At 34.0% G+C, this 25,543-nt stretch overlaps 1 protein-coding gene across 1 annotated transcript; it reads right to left on the reverse strand.

Moving 5' to 3' along the window:
- Positions 1-1,298: 1,298 nt before the first annotated feature.
- On the reverse strand, positions 1,299-24,413 carry LOC145685809 (uncharacterized). Its single transcript, XM_081758370.1, has 3 exons — positions 24,278-24,413; positions 15,976-16,525; positions 1,299-4,194 (listed from the first exon to the last, which is right to left on the reverse strand). The coding sequence occupies exons 2-3, from the start codon at positions 16,449-16,451 to the stop codon at positions 2,715-2,717; spliced, it is 1,956 nt and encodes a 651-aa protein (XP_081614496.1). The 5' UTR covers positions 16,452-16,525; positions 24,278-24,413; the 3' UTR covers positions 1,299-2,714.
- Positions 24,414-25,543: the final 1,130 nt, after the last annotated feature.

Here is a 25,543-nt window from a genome sequence, read left to right on the forward strand (position 1 = left end):
TGTATATCCAGCGCAATAGAGGTCATATTGAGCATAAGCTGTAATGTCGACTTTGACGAGTGTCCCAAATTTTAAGTCATAACTCCTACACAAACAAAAACATCTTGAAATGGATGGGACAGTTGTATTCCCCAGAAAATGAGTGTAAAATGATATGCGACATAACCCCCTTTCTATTTCGAAACACTAATCTATGTCCAAGATGGCCGCCGCTGTCGGCACAGCCCCTATATGTATTGGCCCCATCTAAAGACACCCTATACCAAACGACATTGTGATTCCCCACACCGTTTGACTTTTATAGAGTGTATCTAGACTTTGGCTCACCCTGTATTTTACCCATGGCTTCTTAGTCATAAAGTGAATTTACCACTGAACATTCTTTTACTTTACTGTGAATATTTGTGTAATATCAGTATTAGCATCCTTTGTATACAAAAATACTGTAAAAGCTCCATTTGAGAAAGAAATAAACATATGTTAATGTAAGTAAATACTTATAAATCAGCTTGTAAAGTTAGTAGAAAATTATATTGTTCATTGGAATGATATTAAGATACGTCAATTACTGAGTCACGATGTGTCTATTACTGGTGATTATCTCATATCATAGTGTCAATTTCTGGGACAATGATCAATCTTATGTACACATATTTAAAAATAATACCATAATTATCAGTGTATATTTTTATGATGGTGTGTATGAAGGAAGAATGCCTTCGTAACCATACGAGAGAACAGTAGATCAAGCTTATTTAAAGGGTGAAAAAACATGTAATTTGTCAAATACTTGTCTTATACTGTCAATTATTGGGAGTTACCCTATAGGAGAGTTTACTACAATATCCTGTTCTAAGCGGAACAGTACGGTCACTCATAACACGGCTTCATACTGACTGGTTTCTATCACACGTTGAAGTGAGACAGGACGTCACACAAACACATCAACACACTCACGTTTACAAGGAAACACACATACACAATGCACATAGCAGACGCCGGTAGGGTTAGCCGTCCACACAAATAACTCAGATAATACACACACACACACACACACACACTCGAGTCACACGCCTCACGTGTACTTATGCCGGAAGCTAAAGAACTGGCATAGAATTAGGATTGCAATGTAAGCAGAATACTTTTATTTCTACTGCATTGAAAAGGGGACGTGAATCATGTAGGGATTCAGTAGGTACGAAACTGTTATGCATTTTCAAACTTCTCTCACTTTTTACTTGTTACATTGCTTGTTCTAACCAGTTATAAACTACTATATTTAAAAAATGATAATGTTATTATATAGATATGGGACTATAAAAGCATCGAAGATTAAAAGCCTTGTTTCTACTTAAGCTTGCATTACTATGAGCGCACCACGCTAAATACGTTGAATAAATTTCTTACCTTTTACTATAAATGCATATTTTCGAGTAATATCTCTTCCCTTCAAGTATGAGAAGAGATTTTTCCATTTCTATGTTTCCGTCCAAAATTTACAGGACTGAGTATGAACTTGCGTAAAATCGTATGTTATAAATCAAGAAATAAATAGTTGACGGGGTTACGAACTACTAACGAGCAACCAGCATTTCGGTCAATAAATTTTAACACATTTTTCTAGTAATTGAATTAAAGATTTATCCGTACAAAATATATACCTTGCACATATTATATACATATAAAGTGCTTATTTAAAATTACATTATCCAACGGTAGGTTCGATTTTGTCTATTGTGAGATAGCATGTGCATGTCAATATGCATGCTACCAACGTTGGCCTTCGAATAAAATTCTTTGTATTCTTTTAGTACAAGGTTTTAAATTTTCCCTGTACGACGTGTCCTGATAAATGAGTTTTTCAATGAATCATCTGGCAATATTGGAAATTGTAAGGTTTTACACCAGTATGTGTGAACATGCCTTGCCAAACTAGATTTTCTACTTAATTCTTTTTCACACTCTTGGCATATGTAGCATTTTTCCGATATGTGTGAACATGTTTTGCCAAATCTGATTCTTCAATAAGTGTCTCACCACAGTAATAACACTTCTGAGCTTTCTCACCTCTATGTGTGAGCATGTCTTGCCAATCCTGACTTCCCAATAAATTCCCTTCCACTCTTAGCACTATTGAATACTTTCACCTGTATGAGACAATATATGACTGTAAATCTATTAATTAAATCCACTTTCACACTCTTGACACTTGAAAGGCTTTTCACCTTTGTGAAAACATTTCTCGTTCCAAATCAGACTTTTAATAAATTCATTTCCACACTCTTGGTAGCTGTGAAATTTTTACCAGTATGTGTGAACATGTTTTGATAATCTTGATTTCCTAATTTGTCCCTTCCAATACTCTTCGCAGTTGTGGGATTTTTCACCTGTATGTGAACCCATATGTGGTCTCAAATCCTAATTTTAATAAATTCCTTTCCACACTCTTGACACCTATGATATTTTTCACTTATATGGAACATGAGTTTTGCTAATCCTGTTTTCCCAATAAATTCCTTTCCACACTCTTGGCATTCTCAAGTTTCTCATCTGTATGTGAGAACATGTGTCTTGTCAAATATGAATTTCTGATAAATCCCTTTCCACCTTCATATTACCTGTGAGGCTTTACATCCGTATGCGTGAACATGTGTCTTGCCAAATCTGATTTGCGAAGGAATCCCTTTGAAGACACATGGCACTTGTTAGATTTTTCACCTGTATGTGTGTGCATGTGTTTTTTCCAATCCTGATTTGCTAATAACAGATGCGCCGCACTGCTGGAATTTGTGAGGTTTTACATCTGCATGTTTGAATATGTGACGTGCTAAATCTGATTTTCCAATGAATCCTTTTCCACACTCAGAACATTTGTGAGGTTTTTCACCTGTGTGTGTGAACATGTGTCTTGCAAAATCTGGCTTGCGAATAAATCCCTTTCCACACTCATGGCATTTGTGAGGTTCTTCACCTGTGTGTGTGAGCATGTGTTTTTGCAATCCTGATTTCTTACTAATAGCTTTTCCGCACTCTTGGCATTTGTAAGGTTTGACACCTGAATGTGAGAACATATGACTTGCTAAATACAATTTATTAACAAATCCGTTTCCACACTCCGAGCATTTGTGAGGTTTATCTCCTGTATGTGTGAACATGTGTTTTGCCAATCCTGATTTGTTACTGATAGCTTTTCCACACACATGGCACTGGTGAGATTTATTACCTGTGTGTTTGAGCATGTGGTTTGCCAAACCTGATTTTCTAATGAATCCTGTACCACACTCTACGCATTTGTGAGGTTTTTCACCTGTATGTGTGAAAATGTGACATGCCAAATCTGATTTCCCACTGAATCCCTTACCACACTCTAGGCATCTGTGATGTTTTTCACCTGTATGTGTGAACATGTGTCTTGCCAAACCTGGTTTTACAGTAAATCCCTTACCACACTCGTGGCACGTGTGAGATTTTTTATCTGTATGTATTAAAATGTGTCTTGTCAAAGATGAACTGCGTGAAAAACCTTTTCCGCACAAATAGCACTTGTGAGGTTTCTCACCTGTATGTGTGAGCATGTGCTTTGCCAATCCTGATTTGTTGCTGATAGCTTTTCCGCATTCTTGGCATTTGTGAGGTTTTACACCTGAATGTGTGAACATGTGACTTACCAAATCTGATTTATTAACAAATCCTTTTTCACACTCAGAGCACCTATAAGGTTTTTCACCTGTATGTGTGAACATGTGTCTTGCCAAATCTGGCTTGCTAATAAATGCTTTTCCACACACATGGCACTGGTGTGGTTTTTCACCTGTATGTGTGAACATGTGTCTTGCCAAACTTCTTTTATTAGTGAATCCCTTACCACAGTCATGGCACTTGTGAGTTTTTTCACGTAAGTGCGTAATCATGTGTCTTGCCAACATTGGTTTATCAATATATCCTTTTCCACACACTCGACAGATATGTGGTTTTTCATCAGTATGTATTAATGTGTGTCTTGTCAAATATGAACTCCGAGTAAATTGCTTGCCACACACTTGGCACATATAATTTTTTTCACTTGATTGTTTTAAAATGTGAGTTGCTAAATATGAACTGCAAGTAAATCCGTTTCCATATTCTCTGCACGTATGAGGTTTCGTAGCTGAATAGGAATTTTTTTGCTTTCTTTTAATAAATCCATTTTCTCTTCTGGAAAGAACGTTTAATAATTAAAAAAAAAAAAAACGAACAAGAATTGGAAGTACATATAATGAAACTCTAGGAAAATGCGACCGCTTGTATAAAACATACACTAATAAATCGATACTTATTTGTACTATTTAAAATATGAGGGGTTCCCAGGCAATCGGACGTTATATTTCGTGAGAAAATGAAGTTTCATAGTATTGAACTATTGCATGACTATTACAACTATATGTCAAGGAACATTTGTTGTAGTAATGAACGAACACGATATTATTGGTGAATATGGAGGCAGGAAGTCAAATCAATATGTTTACGATATATATTGTTAATATATATCAGAAAATTTAGTAAATGCGAAACTTGCTACAATTACAAATACCAGATACTGTTACAATAACGATTAGGAAAAAGAGGAATGATAAACCAAATTTTAAAGATTTTGCACAGAATGTGGATTGAAGCACTATAACAATAACTGGTGCTCTTTTTAATATCCTCGGATTGCTTTGATATATTAAATTTTAATCAAAATTACAATCTTCATGGCCATTAATATATATCTACGTGATAAATTTGATACATATCTAGATGCTTTTTTCGCATAAAACCTTTCATGAAACATCGACCTTTCAATTTCTGGTACCTTTTAACCTATTCATAAGAAATGTGATTGTAATTGTAGAATTTGAAGCTAGGGTAAAGTATAAACTGTGCCCCGGTCCTGTCAATGGGGTTACTGTATTAGAAGCTTTTAGCTCGTAGGTTATAAAACTGCAACGTCCTTATCTTGCAACCCAGAAAGACAAGTGTGCTATTCTTCTAAATTCCAAGTAACACGTAGATTTACAATTTCTAATAGCCTCATGTAATGACGAAACAAAACTATATTTGATTTGCAACACTCATATTGCAAGGTATGTCAAATAACGTCTCCTGGGTATTATTTGAATTGCGAAAAACTTCAGTGTTTATTGTTGTTACTTTAAAAGCTAAAAGAGCAGGACCAGATAAATAGTCACTCTACATTTAAAAAAAAATGAAAGAAACGTGTTATACATTACATTATAAAGAGTAAGTATCTCTTCTTACATACACAGAACTTGGTACACATGATTATCAATCAAAATAAATGAGTCGCGCACAAGTGTTAAGGAAAATATTGCACCCCCCCCCCCCCAAAAAAAAGAGAAAAATATTTCTGTGTTACTTCTTAGTTCGAATATTTCAAATCTACTTTCTCTTATTAGCTCAGGAAAGGAGAAAACCGTTTGAAATTAAATTTTGTACAGAAGTTGCAACTGTCTCCGTCTCAAATAAGATTCTATATGTAAATGAACGTATGTAAATATAGTCTAAACTAGGGATTTTTACAAGTGGCTTATGTCAGGATGATGAAATTTGCTGTATTAAATCTTTAATAGAAACGAATGAGCTAGTATTCTACGTTTTAAGCGCTGACAGGACTATTTGTGTGATTTTCAATTATATATACGACATTGCCAATTTGGAGTATGATATAAAATTATTATATTACGTACATACATCTATCGCACATCATCTAATACAGTTCACTGGCCACAGTTTTGTCAGCACAGAGGAAATTTTAGGAAAACTAGGTTTCCAAGTGGATGTCATCAAATATTATTAAGATGCGAACCCATACATCTTAAAAACAATGTATATTCTTCTTTTGAAATTTTAATATTTGCAACGCCTTACACTGCAGAGGTTCTTGTGGCATAACACTTCAGAAATTTCTTCAAGCAAACGAAGTATTATCAAAATTTATCTTCTAAATTACGCAATTTTCCAGTTCCTAACGTATCGCTTTACTTATATTTGAGAAAACCATGTTTAATAATCACACTTTCTTTCTGCATTACTCACAGACATATTACGTATTCCATTCAGGAGTTAGACAAAAATCTTGACGGGACAACACATTGTCAACTCTCTTCACCAATTATATTTACGTAATTTTAAGGGGTTCGTACATTTTATGACATTTAAATAATTGCTTGAGGCACTGAAGCATATATGACACTATATACCTAATGTTGTGATGAATACAAAGAGTTATAACGACGAATATAGAAAAGGAATTGATATTTAAAATAATGTTTTAGAAAATATATTCTTTTCTCGTCTTTATCATATAACAATATGGATAGACATAAAAATTTAAATCAACCCTCCTATTTCCCAACGTCAATTTTTAGAAGTAAAACGCAACCAGCTAACATTTGGAGAAGAAAGAAGCGCAGGAATTTAATCACCAAAAAGGTGCTTCACTTTCCAGACAGTACTCCGTCCTCCCGTCAGACCAAATTAGGTGAGGAATTCCGCAACTCTCATGCTGAACGCCCACGCAGTATAGACTCATGCAGTGACAACAGATTTTACGTGATAATGCAAAATTTACCTATAATCATTGATTTCATATTTTATTGGGATTATCAGTGTCTTCAATATGATTTTAGTTAACTTATGGATCATCCATTATGTAATATGAGTAAAACAATGAAGCAAACCTTAATGTTCTATGTGAACTATATTTCAGTTTGGTAGTGTATTCTTACGCTGCTCAACTGGCAACTGTGTGACGCATTAAGAGGGCGTCAGAGTGTGTTTATATCCTTCTTGTGAGTTCGGCGTATAAAGCATACCCTCTCAACAAAACAATCGAAGTGCATAGGATTTTAGTGTTTAAAATATAAAACAAATTTTATCTATCAGTAAATGATGTTAAACAGCAAGGAAATGTGAGGGAAAAATACGATATTTCTTATCGTTCTACGCTTCCTAATGGAAGTGAAATATCTAGAGTGTACTTTTATCTTCGTGCGAATTACCGCATCCGCCGATGGCGAATATCGTGCGCGTCAACGATATCGTTTCATAAGATAAATGGGCCAGTGTAATTAAAAGTGAAAATTTACATAATAATTTAAAGATGTTCTTGTGTTGATGCTTATTTGTAAATGTTTTATTTTCATGAAAGCTAAATTCAAAATATAAGTGTTATGCTAAATATTTCCTTTTCTTTTCTAATATTCGTTGAAAGTAATATTTAATAGCATCGAAGTGTGTGATTTTACATTTTTTCTTTCTTAGTGAATGAAGGATAGTAAATTCTAAATATGTGTGCAGCTTAAAGTAAGACGTCACGAGGTAAGGTATTTTTGGGGCAGTGAAGTGCAAATGTTTACATTCGTCTCCAGCTACTCGTCCGGTGTTAATTATGCATGTCTGTTCCACCTTGTATTCTCTTACTGGTAATAAGTAGTTTACATTTAGGTTGACGCAACAGTGGCGATGGGTACACGACATATGCCTCTGGTATTCATAACACCCGAATCCTAAGACCGTGATAGTGGAGTTATTTGTTTTGTTACCAGTTCCTTACTGGATCCCATTAATTTTTTTTGCAATTGAATGATGCTATAAAGAAGATTTCTAAATAGATCCAAGGTTGGGATCCCGATAATGTCATAGGTGGTCTCGTGAACTGGAATAGATAAACTTTGAACCTCACCATCCCATCGGAAAAATGGCATCCCGAACAGAAATAGATGAGAATCGAACCCCGTCGGGTCATAATCAATGCATTCTAAAAAAAACAGTACACATTTCATTCATATCATCTCACCTAAAGCTCCATTTCTTCGCAAAAATGCTTCCTGAAAGTGGTCAATTTTCACTCGAGTTTAAAGACCGAGAACCTGTACAAGTCCGGAACCGGGGATAACGTGCATAGCTTACCCTGGTTGTTTTTACTGAACAATTTGTAAAATTGAAAAGTTGAAGTAATGCTTTGGTTTTCTAGACACTCTGTGATCACACTAGTATTTATTGTGATCACGTTTTGGAAAGTATGAATGAAGACCGAAAAGAGTTTAATATTTGCAACAGACCTGACCTTCATTTGAAGTTTTGATAATAATTAATAGTATTCTATTAAACTTTAGCAACAAATGTTAAACCCAGAAGATAATAGAATATACCCTTCATCATTAAACTTCAGTACACGTTCGGTAATATACGAAAACAATTCGCTTTGTGATTCACCTAAACGGAACGCTTATAGAGCCAGAAATAAAACTTTTTCACTGGATGTCATCTTGGATTAAACCAACACAACCTCGATTCATATCACTCACTTCCATCTCGTTGTATACTGTCATATCGTTTTTCGACTTACATAACCGGCTGTATAGCATTTTCTTTAACAGGAATCCTACGTAACCGCTGTACATTACTGATTCAAGCGACATGACCTACCTATCTTAGGCATTTTGATTTCATTGTTCGTGTAATAATATATGAATTCTTTCTATCAACTATACTTGGAGCGACGTAAATTTCCTTTCAATTCAGCTCACACTACTGTGATTCACTTCACTCGCCCAAAGTTTTGTTCTCAAAATTCGTGAGTATTATTTTCTCCAAGTTAATAACTAATTATATAATACGATAGTCTGGATTTATTACAATATTTTGTAATTTAACATAATTCAAGGCGAGATAGATAGAAAAATCATCATTTTCACAATGGTAGTGTTCAATGTGAATTGTTTGCATTTGAGAAGATATCTTGTGATCTTAACGAAGAGTTTCTCTTTCATACCCGATGGCAACGATTATTGAAAGATCTTACGTGAGAAAATACAACTGTAGGTGCGTGAGAGGCCTATTTCAATATACACATTTATTGCCATGATTACAGCAAGAAATATCACTGACATAAATTATTAGAAACCATCCGTCACATGGTATGTAAGCCGAATAGTAGTTTCACAAAAATCCTTCAGTACTACTCAATTACAGTGTGGTTCGAAGCCCACAACAATAGTAGAGTTCAGTACCTTGTTGATGTATAAGCAAAAGTAGTCAATTACATGATAAAACACAAATGGCTTAGTGCTCTAATGGAGGATATATATATATAAAGCAGAAATTAGTACGAAATTTCTAACAACTAAGTATAATAAAAATTCGGGTATCCAGCAGTACGCGGATAACCGAGATTAAGAAAGAATAAACATTGTCTTATTGATTAAACAGGAAGCTTTAATCAATTAAGTGGTGACTTGGATTCCAACTGCAAAAAGTTATATCATAAGATATATGACTAGATTTATGTAATTAGAGCCAAGAATTGTTACTAATTGCTGCAGTAACGAATAATATAAGATAATCGGAGGCATATCTGAGTAAGAGGCGAACATCTCACTAAATTTGACTAAAATTTATCTGCAATATATAGACCAGCCTGCAGATGAAATGTTCTATTGTCTGTAATGATACAATACCAGTAATAAGAGAGAAATAGGAAGATGTGTGAAAATACACAAGGAATAAAGATAACCTATGAGAATTCGTCTGTACGTACCATATAGGATTTGTTTTTCGTTAAGAACTAAGTGTAACGAACAGTGCTATTCAAGAACAGAGGAAAGAACGGTAGACTCTCAAATGTGCGTCTTTGAAAATTAATTATTCCAAATATAAGCATTAACATATAAGAATATGAGAGAAATTTACTCCAGTAAAATTTGTACGAATATGTTTCGTTTCAGTGTACAGTTGGCATAAAATGAACAGTACCACAATTGGTATGTATGATGTTTAAATTACTTTTTGGTGTACGCCAGATGCTGAACTAAAGTTATTCTTAAACACATATAACTATTAAATTCATCCATAACAAATCACGCCAAACATGTTCACTACTCACGCATGGACATTAGTAGATAATTATAGGTATTGGAACTTGTGATACTAAACAAACTTTACTAGTGTATTAATAGAGCTGTTACAACGAAGTGAAACGAAAACTAAAATATAGAAATTCTTACCAGATATATACACTACTCCTTAAGAAAATGATCGTGGTATCGAAATAGAAGCAAACAGAAAATTACAACTTGTAACATTCTTTTCACACAATCATTTCTTTTTTGTACGAATCTTATCCAAAGGAAACCAAGAGGTTATATAGTACTATAGATTAACTGACTGTTATTTCTCTCAGGGAGGTGTGATGTTTGTATTTTTGGCTAATGTCGGAAAAGGTATATTTGAAAATGTGATTCAAGTCACTACGGAACGAATTCAGATGGTGTGAAAAAGTATTACCACTGAATGAATTGACTTGTCGAAAAGATACACATACTTACGACTACAATAACGCACACAAGCACTGCTTAGCATAGACGAAAATTACACCTGAATGCTGATCGTAAAACTGAACGAAAGACGTAAACCACAAGCCATTGGTTTCAGATCTCTAAAGCATATCACTTTATTATATTACTGATTCATTTGAATAAGAGTTATATTGAACACGTTAATTATCATTTGCCTTTCGAGCCCCCACTTACACTACGTACGCGGCATTGGCTTGGAAGACCGTGCTTCAATTTCCAGCGGAAGGTTATGTGGTTCGGATACCAGGTTAGACTATAGATCAACGTCTCTTATAGCCTCTTCATATTATAGAAATAACAGTACTTCAGCTGCTTTTGTTCTCGAATACTTTACATTTATATGCAGACAAGTACACCCAACAGATGATCAAACACGTTTCATTAAAATTATCGCATTGTTTGTCCGTATATTAAGCACGAATATCTGCAAAGCACTTCTGACCTCCTCGAAAACAGATTAGGAATTCTTTAAAAGTGAAAATGCGTCCTTTAGTAATAATTTAAAATTATGTAGATTTCCGTTTTATGTGAAGGATGTTCTGAGATTACTACATGTAAAAGCCTGGAATTCACGTAGAGAATCACAAATGAAACAGCAATGGAAGATAAATGCATCACAAATTGAATTTTTGCCAATATTCCAACATACATCCACACTTTATTCTTGACAGTATGCCAATTACTGATGAACTATTATGCAGCATGTGACCAACCGTTTATAATACAGTGTATGTACTCTATTATGAGTAATCACTTATCTTATGGTGAACCTTAAACGTGAATAATGTCACGCCTTGATAAGCAGTAGGTAATGACGCGTTTGTTACTAATCTCATATGACTGAAGTAAAGATTATGTCTATGAATGACTACTTCTTATGCATTTAATATGAACAATACAAAAATATGTAATGACCTTATCTTTATGTTCTTTACTGGCTGTTATAACTACCGAATTTTCATACAAGTGTTGAAATATTTGTTTTATTTACATTTCTGCACTTGTTCATTGTAATATCACATAGATGTCTGAAAAACTGAGTACATACTCAAGACTGTAGAGCAATATTAGTAAATTCAGAATCCGCAGATATATACGTGACTATCATATTCTAACTTCAGGATAACTAGGTATATATATATATATGGATAGATAGATAGATAGATCGGGTACTCTAAAAATGTCGCCAACGGACAACAGCAACATTTTCCAGGACAAATAAAAAAAATATGTTGGTCTCTGATGACGCGATTTCCACTATGTGGCTACATCGCATTGCACATAAAGGAACACACAGTTAATCTACCATTCCATCTAATAACTACATCGATTCTTTCCAGATAGCAGCTAAAGCCGATAGACGTTGGTATCAGCACAATCTATTAGCGTCGGTACACAAATAAGCACAATTCACTTGCAAACAAAAGAGCAAATACCAAGTTAAGCCAAATTGTTTCTACAAAAATACCTATATTCGTGCTAAATCGCTTTAATTTTATTGTTTGAAATGAATCGATAATAATCAATTGTTTAAAAAGAGAATGACTAAGATCTAAATACTTGGTAAATTCAAATAAGTTCTGCTTCATTGTTTAGATGTTTTTATAATGCATCACCGTAATCTCATGAGATCTCAAACTCTAGTTTTATAAATAAGCTTTTAATATTCTTTCTAAAAAAAAGCACAATTAAATGGTATAGATAATTGAAATTAATACATTAATTATACAATTAGATCCTAGGAGGAAAAACAAAAAGTGCAGCACAGTGGGATTTGAACCAGGTAAAAATAAATCTCTCAAATTTACAAAATAATTGTCAAAGAGATATGCCTTAGCAAGCTCGCCTACCGAGCCAACTGCAAAATCTGATGTTGTTACAAATATTCTACATAAACTATACCACTATCTTCAGACTGAATTTCGTAACCAAAGTATTATTTTGTTCTCTGTCACCAAAAATAAAATAATATTTCGAAAAAAATTTAAACATTTTATGTAATAACAAAAAATTTGACATTCCAAACTATGAAGTAGTGTAATCTTTTTGGCGCAGTTGAAACATACTTTAAAATTTATAAAAGTAAATGAGTTTTTTTTTTTTTTTTTTTTTTTTTTTTTTTTTTTTAGATAACACTACCTTGTTTCGAAACTATAATCCCCATAATTTATGACCTAATGCATTGACAATAGGTAACATTTATTGTGGGGTACGTTTTGTGAAAGAATAACACGCAATTTTTATTGTTAAGTGTAGGAAACTAACACTAAATTTCAACTTGTATCTATTTATTCGTTCTTGATCACTGTTTAAGTTCCATGGTGTACAGTTTTACGAGCTGCTATCTACTTTAGGATATTGTTGCATTTCATATTCCTTTCCTAAAATAATACCTTAATCAAGTCTAGTGTTAGTATCTTGGTTTATGTCTAAATAAATATACAAACCAGTATGCTTGCCAACTGATACACTTTGGAAACAATATTGATGCGCAAAACATGCACAAACTGTACAATATTTGTGTATATATATTCTCTTTAAGGGGGCAGATTACTAAATATTTTTGAAAAGTGTACAATTTTTCTTTTGTCCAAATCTCCTAAGTGAAAAAAGATAATGAAATGTAACTTAACACAATAATAGATAATGTTATTCTACACCTGAAAATACGAATCAGAATAATTATAAGTGTTTCCATCCATTGAAGTTACAGTGTGTCCAAAATTTGAACTACTCAAAAATCTATCTTAAGGCAGCGACTAAAAAAGTGAACTCAAAGGCAGTTGATAACTTAGCGTCTTGTCTTGATTCTTTGTTAACTACTTTTTAAATAATAATTGTATTTTTTTGTAATAACTCAAATAAGTTATTACAAAGAAAATAAGTTATTACAAAACAAATACAAACATTATTTGAAAAGTAGTTAACTATAAACCAAAACAACACAATAAGTAATCAACTACCGTTGAGTTCGTTTTTCTAGTCGCTGCCTTAACGTATATTTTTCATTAATTCAAATCTTGGACGCACTATAAAATCTATGGATGTCAAAACTGATAATTCTACCGAGTCATATTTCCGGTGTAGAATAACATTATCTATTATTGTGGTAAGTTACATTTCATTATGTCTTTTCATTTATGAAAAACGGACAAAAGAATAATTGATAGCTTTTCAAAAATATTTAGTAGTCTACACCCTTAAAGCTGGACGAAACTTGCGGGCCTGGTCCCGTAGGAAGCAAGCGAGAAGTGATGGCGAGTATAAACATAAATGAAATATGCTTTTGTAACTACAGTAGCTACTCATAACTTAAGATCACTAACCTCTCTACTAAAACCGGAAAATTTAAAAATCTAGCACCATTTCCGGTTTGAATATTAATTGAGAAAATACATAACTCAATATAAACAAACTTGTTCACGAGATATACACTTGACGCTGTTACTTGGTTTTACGCATAGCCTATTACATTATTGTCTTCTGTAGTCTGTCTTACGTAAGCGTAACTGTAACTTAGATTCTCAGTATGAGTTACAGAATTTTTTTCGTTAACCTAGCATTTCGAGGCAATTAGACATATACTGAAGTTAAACCCATAAGAGTTAGCTACAGTCTAAAACTTTAGAAACAACGGCAAAAATATATATATATATATATCCTGATTATATATAATCCAGCTAAATCCTGTCGATCGGGATATTTTTTACAATGTACATTTTATAATACGATCTCTGGACTTTTTTCTACCTTCATCATAAAGGAAATTTACTATAATTTACTATACTTTAATGCTTGTTACTATAATATCACCTCTTAGTATATTCAGTATATATTTCCCTTACATAATCATTGCCTTACTAACTAACGTGTGCAAACAAATAGTGTTGATGCAATAGGTATTTCACTACGAGTCTACGATTTACTTTATAGTTATAGCGTTAATCAGCCCCAGGGCATTATTCCTTTCTCCGTGACACCCAATTTTTTGTGCATGAATATATCTTTGTTATGGTTATCGAATGGACTAGGTTTGATTTGGGTGCCCGGATGTCACGTGCATGTTCGTTCCTTGTAAGATGGGGAGTTAGAATCTTAGAATATCCTTAGCCTATCAACTATACTCTTATCTAAGAATTCATACTTCCCTCTATGGAAAAAAAAAGAAACACGAAAAACTATTCATTCAAAAACACATAAAACTGCATTGCAAAAATACTTAAAATTGCATTGCTTATTTCCAGAATTATCTGGGAAAGCACTGCTACCTATCAATAAGAGCAAAGAAAAAATCTAAAGTTATAACTTAATATTTCGTTATTTAACAGGTATTGCTCTCCATACCTAAGTAAAATGAAGTATCAAACAATCTATTCGTTTGAAAACATCGAAAGAGAATTGTTAATTATTCATAATTTCCTTCTGTTAGTAATGTTAACAAATTATATAGATTATATATGAATTTTAATCCTCTTAGATTCTCTTACCTTGAGCAAATTAGCTGTCAACATTTATTTGTAGAATGCTTAAGTTTAATGTCCAATATTTAAGAATCCAGGCTAAGGGAGAAGTAGCGCATGAGAATAGTGGAATGAGAACAGTGGGAAGCATGTGAGATTTCCAAGAAACCCAAGGAAACTATCGTGATTTGGGACAGAACCAGTAGCCCCAATGGCACAGGTATTCACCCTTCCAGTGAGTAACCTTGACCCCATAACATGGTTAGTGTTCAAAGAACACATGAAAGCGTTCTTCAAGAGAACACATTATTTTGCCTGGAAATGTCATACAAAAGTAGAAAGAAAAACCTATTATAAATAAGCTTTGCCCGTGGTAGAAGTGGATATGATAAGACACTTTATCTTAAGATATAATTTTCTGAGACGTGAACTTCTACCGAAGAAATTTAATGAATCCATATAATAAAATAGGCTACTTGCAAATGAGGAGAAGATTAATTTCTCTTTAGTGTACTAAGAGTTCGTTCGTGATGCGACACACATCAATATTAGAGCAATCACAATATGGGAAAGGGTTCCATAACGTTAACAACCTTTTTTTTTTAAAAAAAAAAAAACAACTTGATAATTCGTTTGTCATATCCGTATTTGCCATTTTTAATTACTAAGGTGTTTTGTATACAAAATCATGTTACAGTTTCAGAACCGATAAATAAGTGAATACTAAATATCATTTTTATATTATGAAAATGTTTTGAGTGAGAGGGGAAAGATATAAATAATTTGACCGGACACAGTTTCCTACACTAAGAAACATGTTACCAGATATTGACATTACTTAAAAGCGCGTCAGTATTCAATCCTAACACTCAAGGCCCGCTGTAACGAAGATGTTTATAACAATTTACGTCACCTTTCCGATCCGATACTTATTAAACTGCCAAACTGTCTCACCTCTTGCAACGCTACGCATTAGGTTATATTTTTTATGTGTTCAAATGTTGATGATTCCAATAGCACAGTTTAAGGTGAAAGAAAAAAAGAATATTTAACGAAGTATTGCAAGTGTTGCAAAGAAATATTTATACAAAACATACAAATGTATTTAGACGTACCTCAGGGCTTGCGCATTGCTAACAACTTCTCGATTATTATTTTCTTGAACATCCTCTCCGTCATCGTTCTTGTCTCCAATAGTGGAACACATGTCACTCCTTGACCCTTTGGTGATGTTTCTAAGATCGGATGATCTTGGCCTGATGTTACTAAGAAAACGTTCGGTCTTCACAAGTACACCTATTGGTAAACGCTCCACCAAACATACTGCTTTCGAAGTTAGTTTCCTATCTGATATTGATTCATCCTCATTCCTTTCTAAATCGATATTCACTACTTTCGTTGCAAATTCTCTTTCCTTGTATTCCAAAGCTATAGCAAGAGGATCTTTACGATCATTAATGTTACAAGTACATAGTTTGTAATTACATTCTTCAAAGGACTCGTGTTCTGTTTTCATTTCGACTTTAATAGGAGCATTTTCTGTTTTCATTTCAACTTTATTACAAGCAAAGTTGAAATAATGTAAAGGCATTTCGATCACACAAAACTGTTCAAGTTCGAAATTTGAAACCTTCAGCAGTTGATGTTCAAAACAAACCAACAGATCTGAAAGCAATAAGAAAAATATTATTCGTTTTAACAAAATTTATGAGCGAGCAAGAAGAGGACTATGATAATTGCAGCTACAGGTGAAATGTAGATACTGGATGGAATGGTTTGGGATCATACTAGGGAGGTAAAAAGTAATGAAAGCAGCACTTTAAAAATTCGAAATTTTGCAACATCTCATACTAAGATATTGATATACCTAAATACCGAAAATACAGAAATATATAACTACTGACCAATATCCGATTTTCTACAATCTTCTCTCTTCTCAAAGAAAAAAAATAATTTTTCTTCTACTTACATACGAGATAATATAGTAAACCAGTAAATTTAGGATTTTATGTAAAATTAATTCATAATTACCTTAAAATTTCAGGCACAGTTCCTCTTTAGCTGCAGAACGAATCCTGAAAAGTCACCTAATTTTCCGTGTCCGCTTCCATCCAAAATGGCGGATTCAAGATGGCCGCCAAGCACTTTTGCCTTGTATGATATTTTTCCACGTATCTAAGTTAAACACATTTCAATTTTGAAAAAGCTATATATTCTACACGAATTACTACTTCAATGTATTCCATAAAATGACCAATAAAACAATTCCATGTATGTACGTATTTATTTCATTTATGTCGAAAAGCAACATTTTTGAGCTGTTCATTTTTACCTGAACTTATAATTTGGATACATTGATAAATCAAGAAAAACGTTATTAAATGTTTCTTGTAGGGCTTTTCTAGATTATACACGAAATATATTGGCCAATCATTTAATACCATTATCACTGTCATCGAAACCGTAAGAGGGAAAAGCTGAATTTTTATAGATCTCTCATAACCACGAGGTACAGAATTGGAACACTGAATGTCTGCCTTTTGCATCGGTATGATTCGTCACAGTCCGTTCTTCATGTTATTTTGCAGTCTCAAGATATTAGTTCTAAAAGTTGTTTCTGAAGCTGCGAAAAGGTTTAAAGATACTGAGATCAATCTAATATTATGAGACGTTCCCATTCACAAGGGTTCACGTTGTTCCCTGGCCATTGCTGGACTTGATGATAAATCCGAAGTGAATGTTGTGAAGCTGATGCACTTTCTGGATCAGAAATGAGTTGGTTTTGAGTTTAACACCCATTTTAGCAGCGATGCTACATGAGACGGGACCTACTGATTAACGTGGAATCCGAACCACATAAGCTCCCACAGCGAATCGAACCTAGGTCTCCCAAGCCAATGTTTCAGAAATGTTTCTCCAATTTCAAATACCTTTTGGTGATCAAGTTGAGGAACGTTGAAAAGTCAAATGAAAGAACGCAATTCGTCCTTTTGCTTCATCAACTTGAAAGATGTAGATTCCCGTTTCTGTATTTGCGGACTAGTGTCACATCCAGTGGCTGTGTGCAGGAAGAGAAAAATGTCCTTCATCGGCCCCAAGCTATAAGTGATTTTGTTATGCCATAGTTGGGTAGGATTTTAAAAGGTAATATTCCAGGATACCTCGTACAATTACAATTGTAAGCATATTTGTATTAGTACCTATTACTGCAAGTGATCTGGCATTGATCAGACTTCCATTTATCGGAGGTGAGCAGATTAATGATTTTGCATCTCGATCCAATTGCTTCACAATTATTCTTTCAGACTGGAAATAACCCATCATCATTGAATAAGCCTTGATTTGTTCTAAGCATTTCGCAAAGGAATAGCTTGTTTAGTCTTTGTCACCATGTTTTCGTCACAGGCAATAGTCGCAAACATTTTTGCCATCACCCTTCTTTGCCTTTCCACAATTTTAGTTGACAAAGCGCAGGTATATCCATCATAAACCACTCCCTCACATGAAGAGAAACGTCTCTGCACAAATCTAACATATTTCGGGCATATATCTCATTCTAAGCCAATGCGTGGGGAATAAATCCTCCCCCTACAATGGACGAGTAGGTTGATGGAGCCTTTACACATGGCTGAACTGACTCAATAATAGCTGCTAAAGCTGATTTTACATTCTTCCTCAGGAAAACATCATCAAAGAGCGAGGGTGATAGAGCAGCTAGTTCATATTTGAGATAATCTCGTAAATTTTCATTTGATTTTAGCACAGCAGTAATCCTGATAAACAACTCATGCTGATTGAATACTACACTTTCATTTCTGGTCAGCAATGCATTGCTCGTGGTAGATATTTTCATAACTCTGTCCTTCCTCTCAAATTTAACTTTTTAAAAGGAATCTTCTGCAATAGAAGATAGTAGTTTTTCAGCAACTTCATTTGCACTGTCACAATTCGTTTTATCGTCAGCAACCAACCAGGTAGCTATAATTATCAATAAATGCTTAGGACAATTGTTGAAAAGATTGTGAAGCGTAGCGAATAGGGTAGCTTTCTCAGATCACAGTCATCTCGTGACTGTCTAAATGGCCGATATTCAGCGTTTTCAGGATGCAGAACGTTTTCCACAAGCCTTCCAAAACTTCTGATACTTTCTGTTTAAGAGCATGAGGAAACCCATCTTGATAAAGTAGAATCACCCCCTCCTCGACCTTGTGTTACTCCCCCACTTACTTTCATGGATTTCATCAGACACTGTTCTATTATTATATCAGGCAATCTCCACTCCATACTTTATCTTTTCTTCAAATTGTAAAATTTTCTGAATTCAGCGTTGTCCATATATTCATTCAACTCTTCCACTTACTGTACATATAAATGGGCACATTTGATTTAAAAATGTGAACCTGCTGCGTGAAAATAAGGCATCATGGATCTAATACAATACAAATGTAGTTTCCAATCCCTAACTCGATCTGCTTAAATGTAGCGAAGGATAAATTTGACCTGTTCCATATACCGTAACCACAATCTAGCAGTTTTCGAGAAGTTTCCATTTTCTACAGACTTTTCAATAATGTCGATTACTTGTTTGATGCTGATGTTCCCTTCAAAATATTCAATATTTATTGAATTTGTAGCCATGAGTTCACGAATAGTTTCTCAAATAGCATTTTTGCTTTCTCCATTAAACTCTATTAGAGAATGTACAGGATGTCACATACAGAATAATAAATATCAGAAAATGAACTCTTAGTGCTTTGGAGTAAGAATGACCATTCGACATTTTTCCCAACTGTATTATTCGAATACAACATCCCCTCTTCCGCCGGCCACCAAACAAACACGCATACACAGCTCATCGATTCCACTGCCTAACATTAGGTGCCCAATAGTGCCTAGGTAAGTCATTACCAAGTGAAACCCAGCAAACTGAACAATTTTTGACAGATCTTCCCTGGCTCGTGCAATATAAATATTAAAATACACTACAATTTATCGCCCAATTTTCACTTCAGTATAAACTAATAATTATACACTGTTTACAACTAATGTTATTATTATAAGGAATTAAAATAAATTTTTGCTTATTGTTCAGTCACAGTTTGATCAAACTTGAAATTTTCACTGGAATATACACGGAACATTCATAAATGTAATTCCCACATTACAGACACACAGAATGCTTCGAAAGCACCTAAAATTCTTATTGTCGCGGAGCACTTTTTGAACGACTACATAATGGCGCCTGTTTCACTAGAATAGATAACACGATGTAAACTGACGGAACTGCAATGTGGGCGGGAGGAGGTTGCAATATTTATAGAATTTTATTTATGTTGTTTAGGAAGCCACTTCAATCAGAATTGACACATGGAAATGTAACGTAGAAACATTCACAGTTATCTATCAAGTACTTAATTGTACACTAAAGGTTCAACTTTGAGGTCACAATGACCGTTTTGCGCTAAGATTTAAATATGTCAGCCATTTATCTCCCGAGCTTCACTTTCCAACATCTCGTGTGAAAACAAAAACACAGAGAACTTTCGGATCACTTCTCACGAATCGAAAGTTGTTTCAAAGTTATAAGGCTAAACAGATTAGTATTAAGTTGTAAACCAGAAAAAAATTCGCATTTTCACCTTAAATATCAATCTAAACTAGACTTACATCTACTAGCTACAATTCTTTTATTCAATAAATCTAGGTTTAAATCACAATAGTCACTCTTCAGGAGTACACAACGTTTTACACAATCGAAAAATGTTTTTTGACTGAGATATGAAGGAAAACATCTCCTGGGACGTGTAGAGCTTGGCGGCCATCTTTGATCCGCCATTTTGGATGGAAGTGGACGTTGAAAATTAGGAAACTTCTCACGATTTGTTCAATATATATGTAGGAGCTAACTCTGCAAATTTCACTTAATTATGAATTTGTTACATATCCATCCCATTTTTGGCCTAAATTTACTGGGCTATACGCCTATATTTTCTTTCCTCAATATCATTATAATTTTCTTATACATTATCACATTTTATCGTGAAGGTACTTGATTTTTTTCTCTTTTCCTACAAATAAATTTACCAATACTCAACGTACGATCAGTGTTGTATGAGTACAGAAAACGCCAAAACTATATTTAGCAATATGGTAGAAGATATTTTAATTATATTTGTTAAATGAAACACGACAGCAATGATATGCAAATTTTCCACTTGAAAATGGATAATATTTTCAAGACGTACTGTAATATTTTGTACAGATTTGCTTGTTCTAGGATATAGAAAAAGGTCATTTTCTCCCTGCGGTATAGTTTTCGAGCACATCTTGAAGATTTACAGGTAAAATTGAATACTTTGCATAGAAAGGCATGAAAAGATAAATTTTAAGGAACAAATTTCTGTATGCGCCAAAATTTAATACAGCTGTATATTAGGTTTACAAATGTAGGGGTACTACCGTAATCACTACAAGTGCCTTGCGACGGATAAAATAAGTAAATGGTTATTGAAAATGGCTGAATTAAATGCTGCTTTCCACCATCGGTGTATTTCTGTAGAGTGTACAGAAGCTATATTCTATCTTTACAAGTGTAGCGTTAATAGTATCAAATCATTCGAAGTACTATTGAAACATATATTAACCCACTTCTTTTACTAACTCTCCTTACGCTTATAACCACCTACGCTGACACGCCTGCTCCCTTTTGACACAGCCCTGAGCTCTAACTGCCCTGAATCGAATAGATACAATTTGTGTTTTTAGTGGCCGCTTAGCACAGGTTGGTGATTTTCTACGCTGTAGTTGTTACGTTATACATCCAGAAGCAGCAGTTGTACGCAAATCGTAGAATTTTAATTTTTCAGCAACCACTTTTCGTGGCCCCATTGAATTTAATCTAGGCCTAGTGACATATTTTCATCTTGGCAATAGCAAATCCTTCAGGAGACAATAAGAAGGAAATTAATGAAAGAATTTTATGTTTTCAACAACTATTTCGAGTAGAGCGCCTAAAGTAAACCTGCACGATTTTCTCTAGTTACAAACAAACAATCTTATATTACCTTTCTCGTTTTACAAATATTGGTTTGAGTCAAACGTGACTCCGGGTTAAGTTTAGAGTTGCCCCTCAGTTTTTTTATAAAAATTAGGGAAATTTTCAGGAGAAATGGGATAACAAATGATGATCTGGAGTTCTTACGTGATGTTTAAGTATCAAAGTTTGCCAGTAAAGTTATGTTTAATACGAGAAAAGATATGTAGAAGTGGGTACTATTTGCAAGACGCGGAAGGTTTCGATGACTGAACAGCATGGTACTCGTATAGGATGGGGAATCGGTGCGTTGAATATGATATTTCCGCATTGAGTTTTACAGTATTATATAAGAATAATAAAGAAAATCTATTAGATTTTCATGAGAAGCACGGATTATTGAATTTAAATTCTACTTGAGGCATATAAGAACCTGCTCCAATCACTGTTCTAGTCTAAGTAAACTCTTATCACGTTACCTAAATTAACCAAACCTGACTTAAACTAACCTTGTCTAACATAACCTAGCTAACCTAATATAACCTAACAATTTTTGGACAATATTTAGCAGAAGTAGTCCAGCTATTTTTTCTGACAAATGTTACAATTTCGGTACTATCCGTTCATACTAGGTTAGTTTAGGTTACTTTATATTAGATTATATTACTAAGGATTCAGCACAATTTCCGAAAAAAATGATAAGATTTCGCTTATTTCTAGTTAGTTCAGGTTAGTATAAGTTAGTATAGTTTAGGTTAGATTATGTTAGGTCTAATACTTGCATCTTCTATTTCTTCTGTAAATTTTGTATTTTTAAGTACTTCTGACCCCGTCTGCTAAACATTTACCCAATTTTTAATGTTTTAACTGAATTTTTGTAGAGTGGAAACTGGAGGGGCAACTCTAAACTTAAGCCGTAACTTCGACTACTGTATATGATAGTCACCACGTAATCTTCTTCTAAAGTTTATTTTTCTACGACAGTGAATAGCTCCTCCCGGAGCTACAAATTTCCCCCGAAGGATTCTTACGATCGAACTGAAGTACGGTTACAAGTGCTTCTGCAATATTTCTTTCAATCTGTGAGAAATCTTCTAACTCATCACTACTACAACTAATTCTCGAAAGAAAATACAACAAATTCTCGAAACTATCAGTAAATACAAAACATACTGAGACTGCTCTCACATAAAGACGTGGTTGGAATCAAAATTTTTGTTCTCCTTCGTACTTGCACGAAGTTGGTAATCTTAAATTACACCCTGGATTCCATAGATCGTAATTTCATTAGTAGACTTACTCTTATATTGGTGTTCTTACCCGATAGCGATGTGTATCTTGTCTTAGAACAAAACTGGCGAGAAAATATATCTGATAATGTCATATGTATAAATTTGGGAAAACGAATTTAGTGAACGTACCGACAATCTTTTTCCTGCAGAGGTAGTTCACACGTATCAATTGTTTTCGTCAAATTTTGAATACTGTACAACAACATTACCAGACAGAAATTACTCTCTTTTGATTTTTGAAATTTGCAAGTGATTGTAAAAAGGAGGGGACCGCAGAAGGAATCTTTTCCACGTTATGCAATTACTAGTCTGATCTCAGGACTTACATTCCAGCACCAGTTTCGCACTGCCTGAATCACATACACGGCAGTCTTGCTGTTTGGTGGTGACCTAGCAGAAATTGGTTTGTTTTTAATTGTATGTTTTTTTCTCTATACAAAGCATGAAAGAATTTATCCTGTAAACAAGTCTTCGTGCAATTTCATTATATGCACCCATAGTATAAGTAATAATAGGTGTAGTAGTGTAAGAACATGCTAGAAGCTCCGTAGAGATTGGTTGGGTTCTCTTCTCGACATAAAATGGATAAATTTAAGACTTGCCTAAATTTTCTGTACATTTTAGGATTTGTAGATTCCTACAGTAAAGTTGCACCTAATTAGCTCTGGTGGAACTCGTGAACTCTATCTAGGCTAAGTTCGGATTTTGTGATGAGAGCGATAAATTCTGGAGGACAATGCACGTTTCACCCTCGCATCGATAAGTAAGACCACGTATATATAGAAGTGTAACATAGAGATAATTGGGTAGGGGTACGAACGGGATAGCTTAAGGTTAGGAAAGTTTTGACCGATTTTCTTAAACTTAATAGGTTCTTTTTGTTTGTTTCTGAGTAAATTTACCAGCTGAAGCGGAATTCACGTTTTTATATTTTCTTCTATAAAAACAATAACTGTTTAAAAAAAAAATAAGTGGTCAGGCATACATCATATAGCTCACAGACGTAAAATTGTTTTATATATGCTTCATAAAAAGATATTGAAATTAAAACTATATTCTCCACGCGCTAGCGGTTTCTGTAATTGCACTCACCACCCGTACTTTCTATGTACTTAGTCGATCCTTCTTCTTTTTCTTCTTCTTCATGTATACCTTTAAACAAAGTAGAAATGGAAATGGAGTGAAATAAGCGTAAGAAGGATGATGTTTTTTTTATGTAAATGTTGATAATGGGAGATCAACTGCTGACCCAGGAAATTATCGTCCTATCTCTATTCTATCTGTTTTCTCCAAAATTTTAGAAAAAGTTATGTATAACAGATTGGTGCCCTTTTTGGAAAAGAATAATATCTTCACGAAGAGCCAATTCGGGTTTAGGAAGTACAAATCAATTAACAATGTTGTAGTTGCTTTTCTAAGTGATATACATAAAGCGAGAGAAAGAAGAAATAAAATATATGGAATTTTTCTGGATCTCACAAAAGCCTTTGACCTTGTTAATCACAAAATTTTATTGAATAAATTGCGTAGTTATGGTATTAGAGGTCATGCTAATTTATGGTTCCAGTCCTATTTGACTAACCGCATGCAATATGTAGAAATAGCTGCAACCAAGTCAGAGGTAAGACACATTAGGCACGGAGTTCCACAAGGATCAATATTAGGTCCTATACTTTTCCTTATATACATTAACGATCTTCCCGATTATATAGTTCCAAACAAAAGCGTACTTTTTGCGGATGATACAAACATTTTAGTTGAAATTCCAAATAACATTTGCACCGAGGATTTCATATTTAAGAACACGACAGCTAAAATTACAGAATGGATAAAAGCAAACCAACTTAACTTAAATACAGCGAAAACAACTATAATGAGTTTCAATGAAGGAAAACTGAACTCTCTAAATAGACATCAAATACGTATAGACGGGGAACTCATACAGGTATCTGACACTTGTAAATTTTTAGGGTTAAAATTAGACTCTAAGTTAACATGAGATGATCACGTGAATGATTTGTTGAAGAAACTAAGTGCGAAAATATATCTTATACGTAAAGTTAGTAAGATTCTAACTACAGAAACCTTGAAAACAATTTATTTCGGATTGATCCAGTCAGTTCTATCATATGGAATCATTTTCTGGGGTAATACCTGTTATGCGAAGAAAGTATTTACAATGCAAAAGAAAATGTTACGAATAATGTTATCAGTTCCGTTTCATAGACCAAGTAGACCACTGTTTCAGAAACTTAAAATATTACCATTGCCGTGTATATGCATTCTCGAAACATCATTCATACATATGAATAAAAGTGACTTTCAACTCAATTCGGACCTACACCAATACAACACAAG

Source organism: Thermobia domestica, chromosome 5 (genome assembly GCF_964235325.1).
Source record: "Thermobia domestica chromosome 5, izTheDome1.hap1.1, whole genome shotgun sequence".
NCBI lineage: Eukaryota > Metazoa > Arthropoda > Insecta > Zygentoma > Lepismatidae > Thermobia > Thermobia domestica.

Coding starts and splice junctions, on each gene's coding strand:
- LOC145685809 (XM_081758370.1), bottom strand. CDS start 16,451: ATGCCTTTACATTATTTCAACTTTGCTTGTAATAAAGTTGAAATGAAA. Junction 4,195..15,975: donor AGCAATGCGCAAGCCCTGAG/GTACGTCTAAAT, acceptor CGTTCTTTCCAG/AAGAGAAAATGGATTTATTA.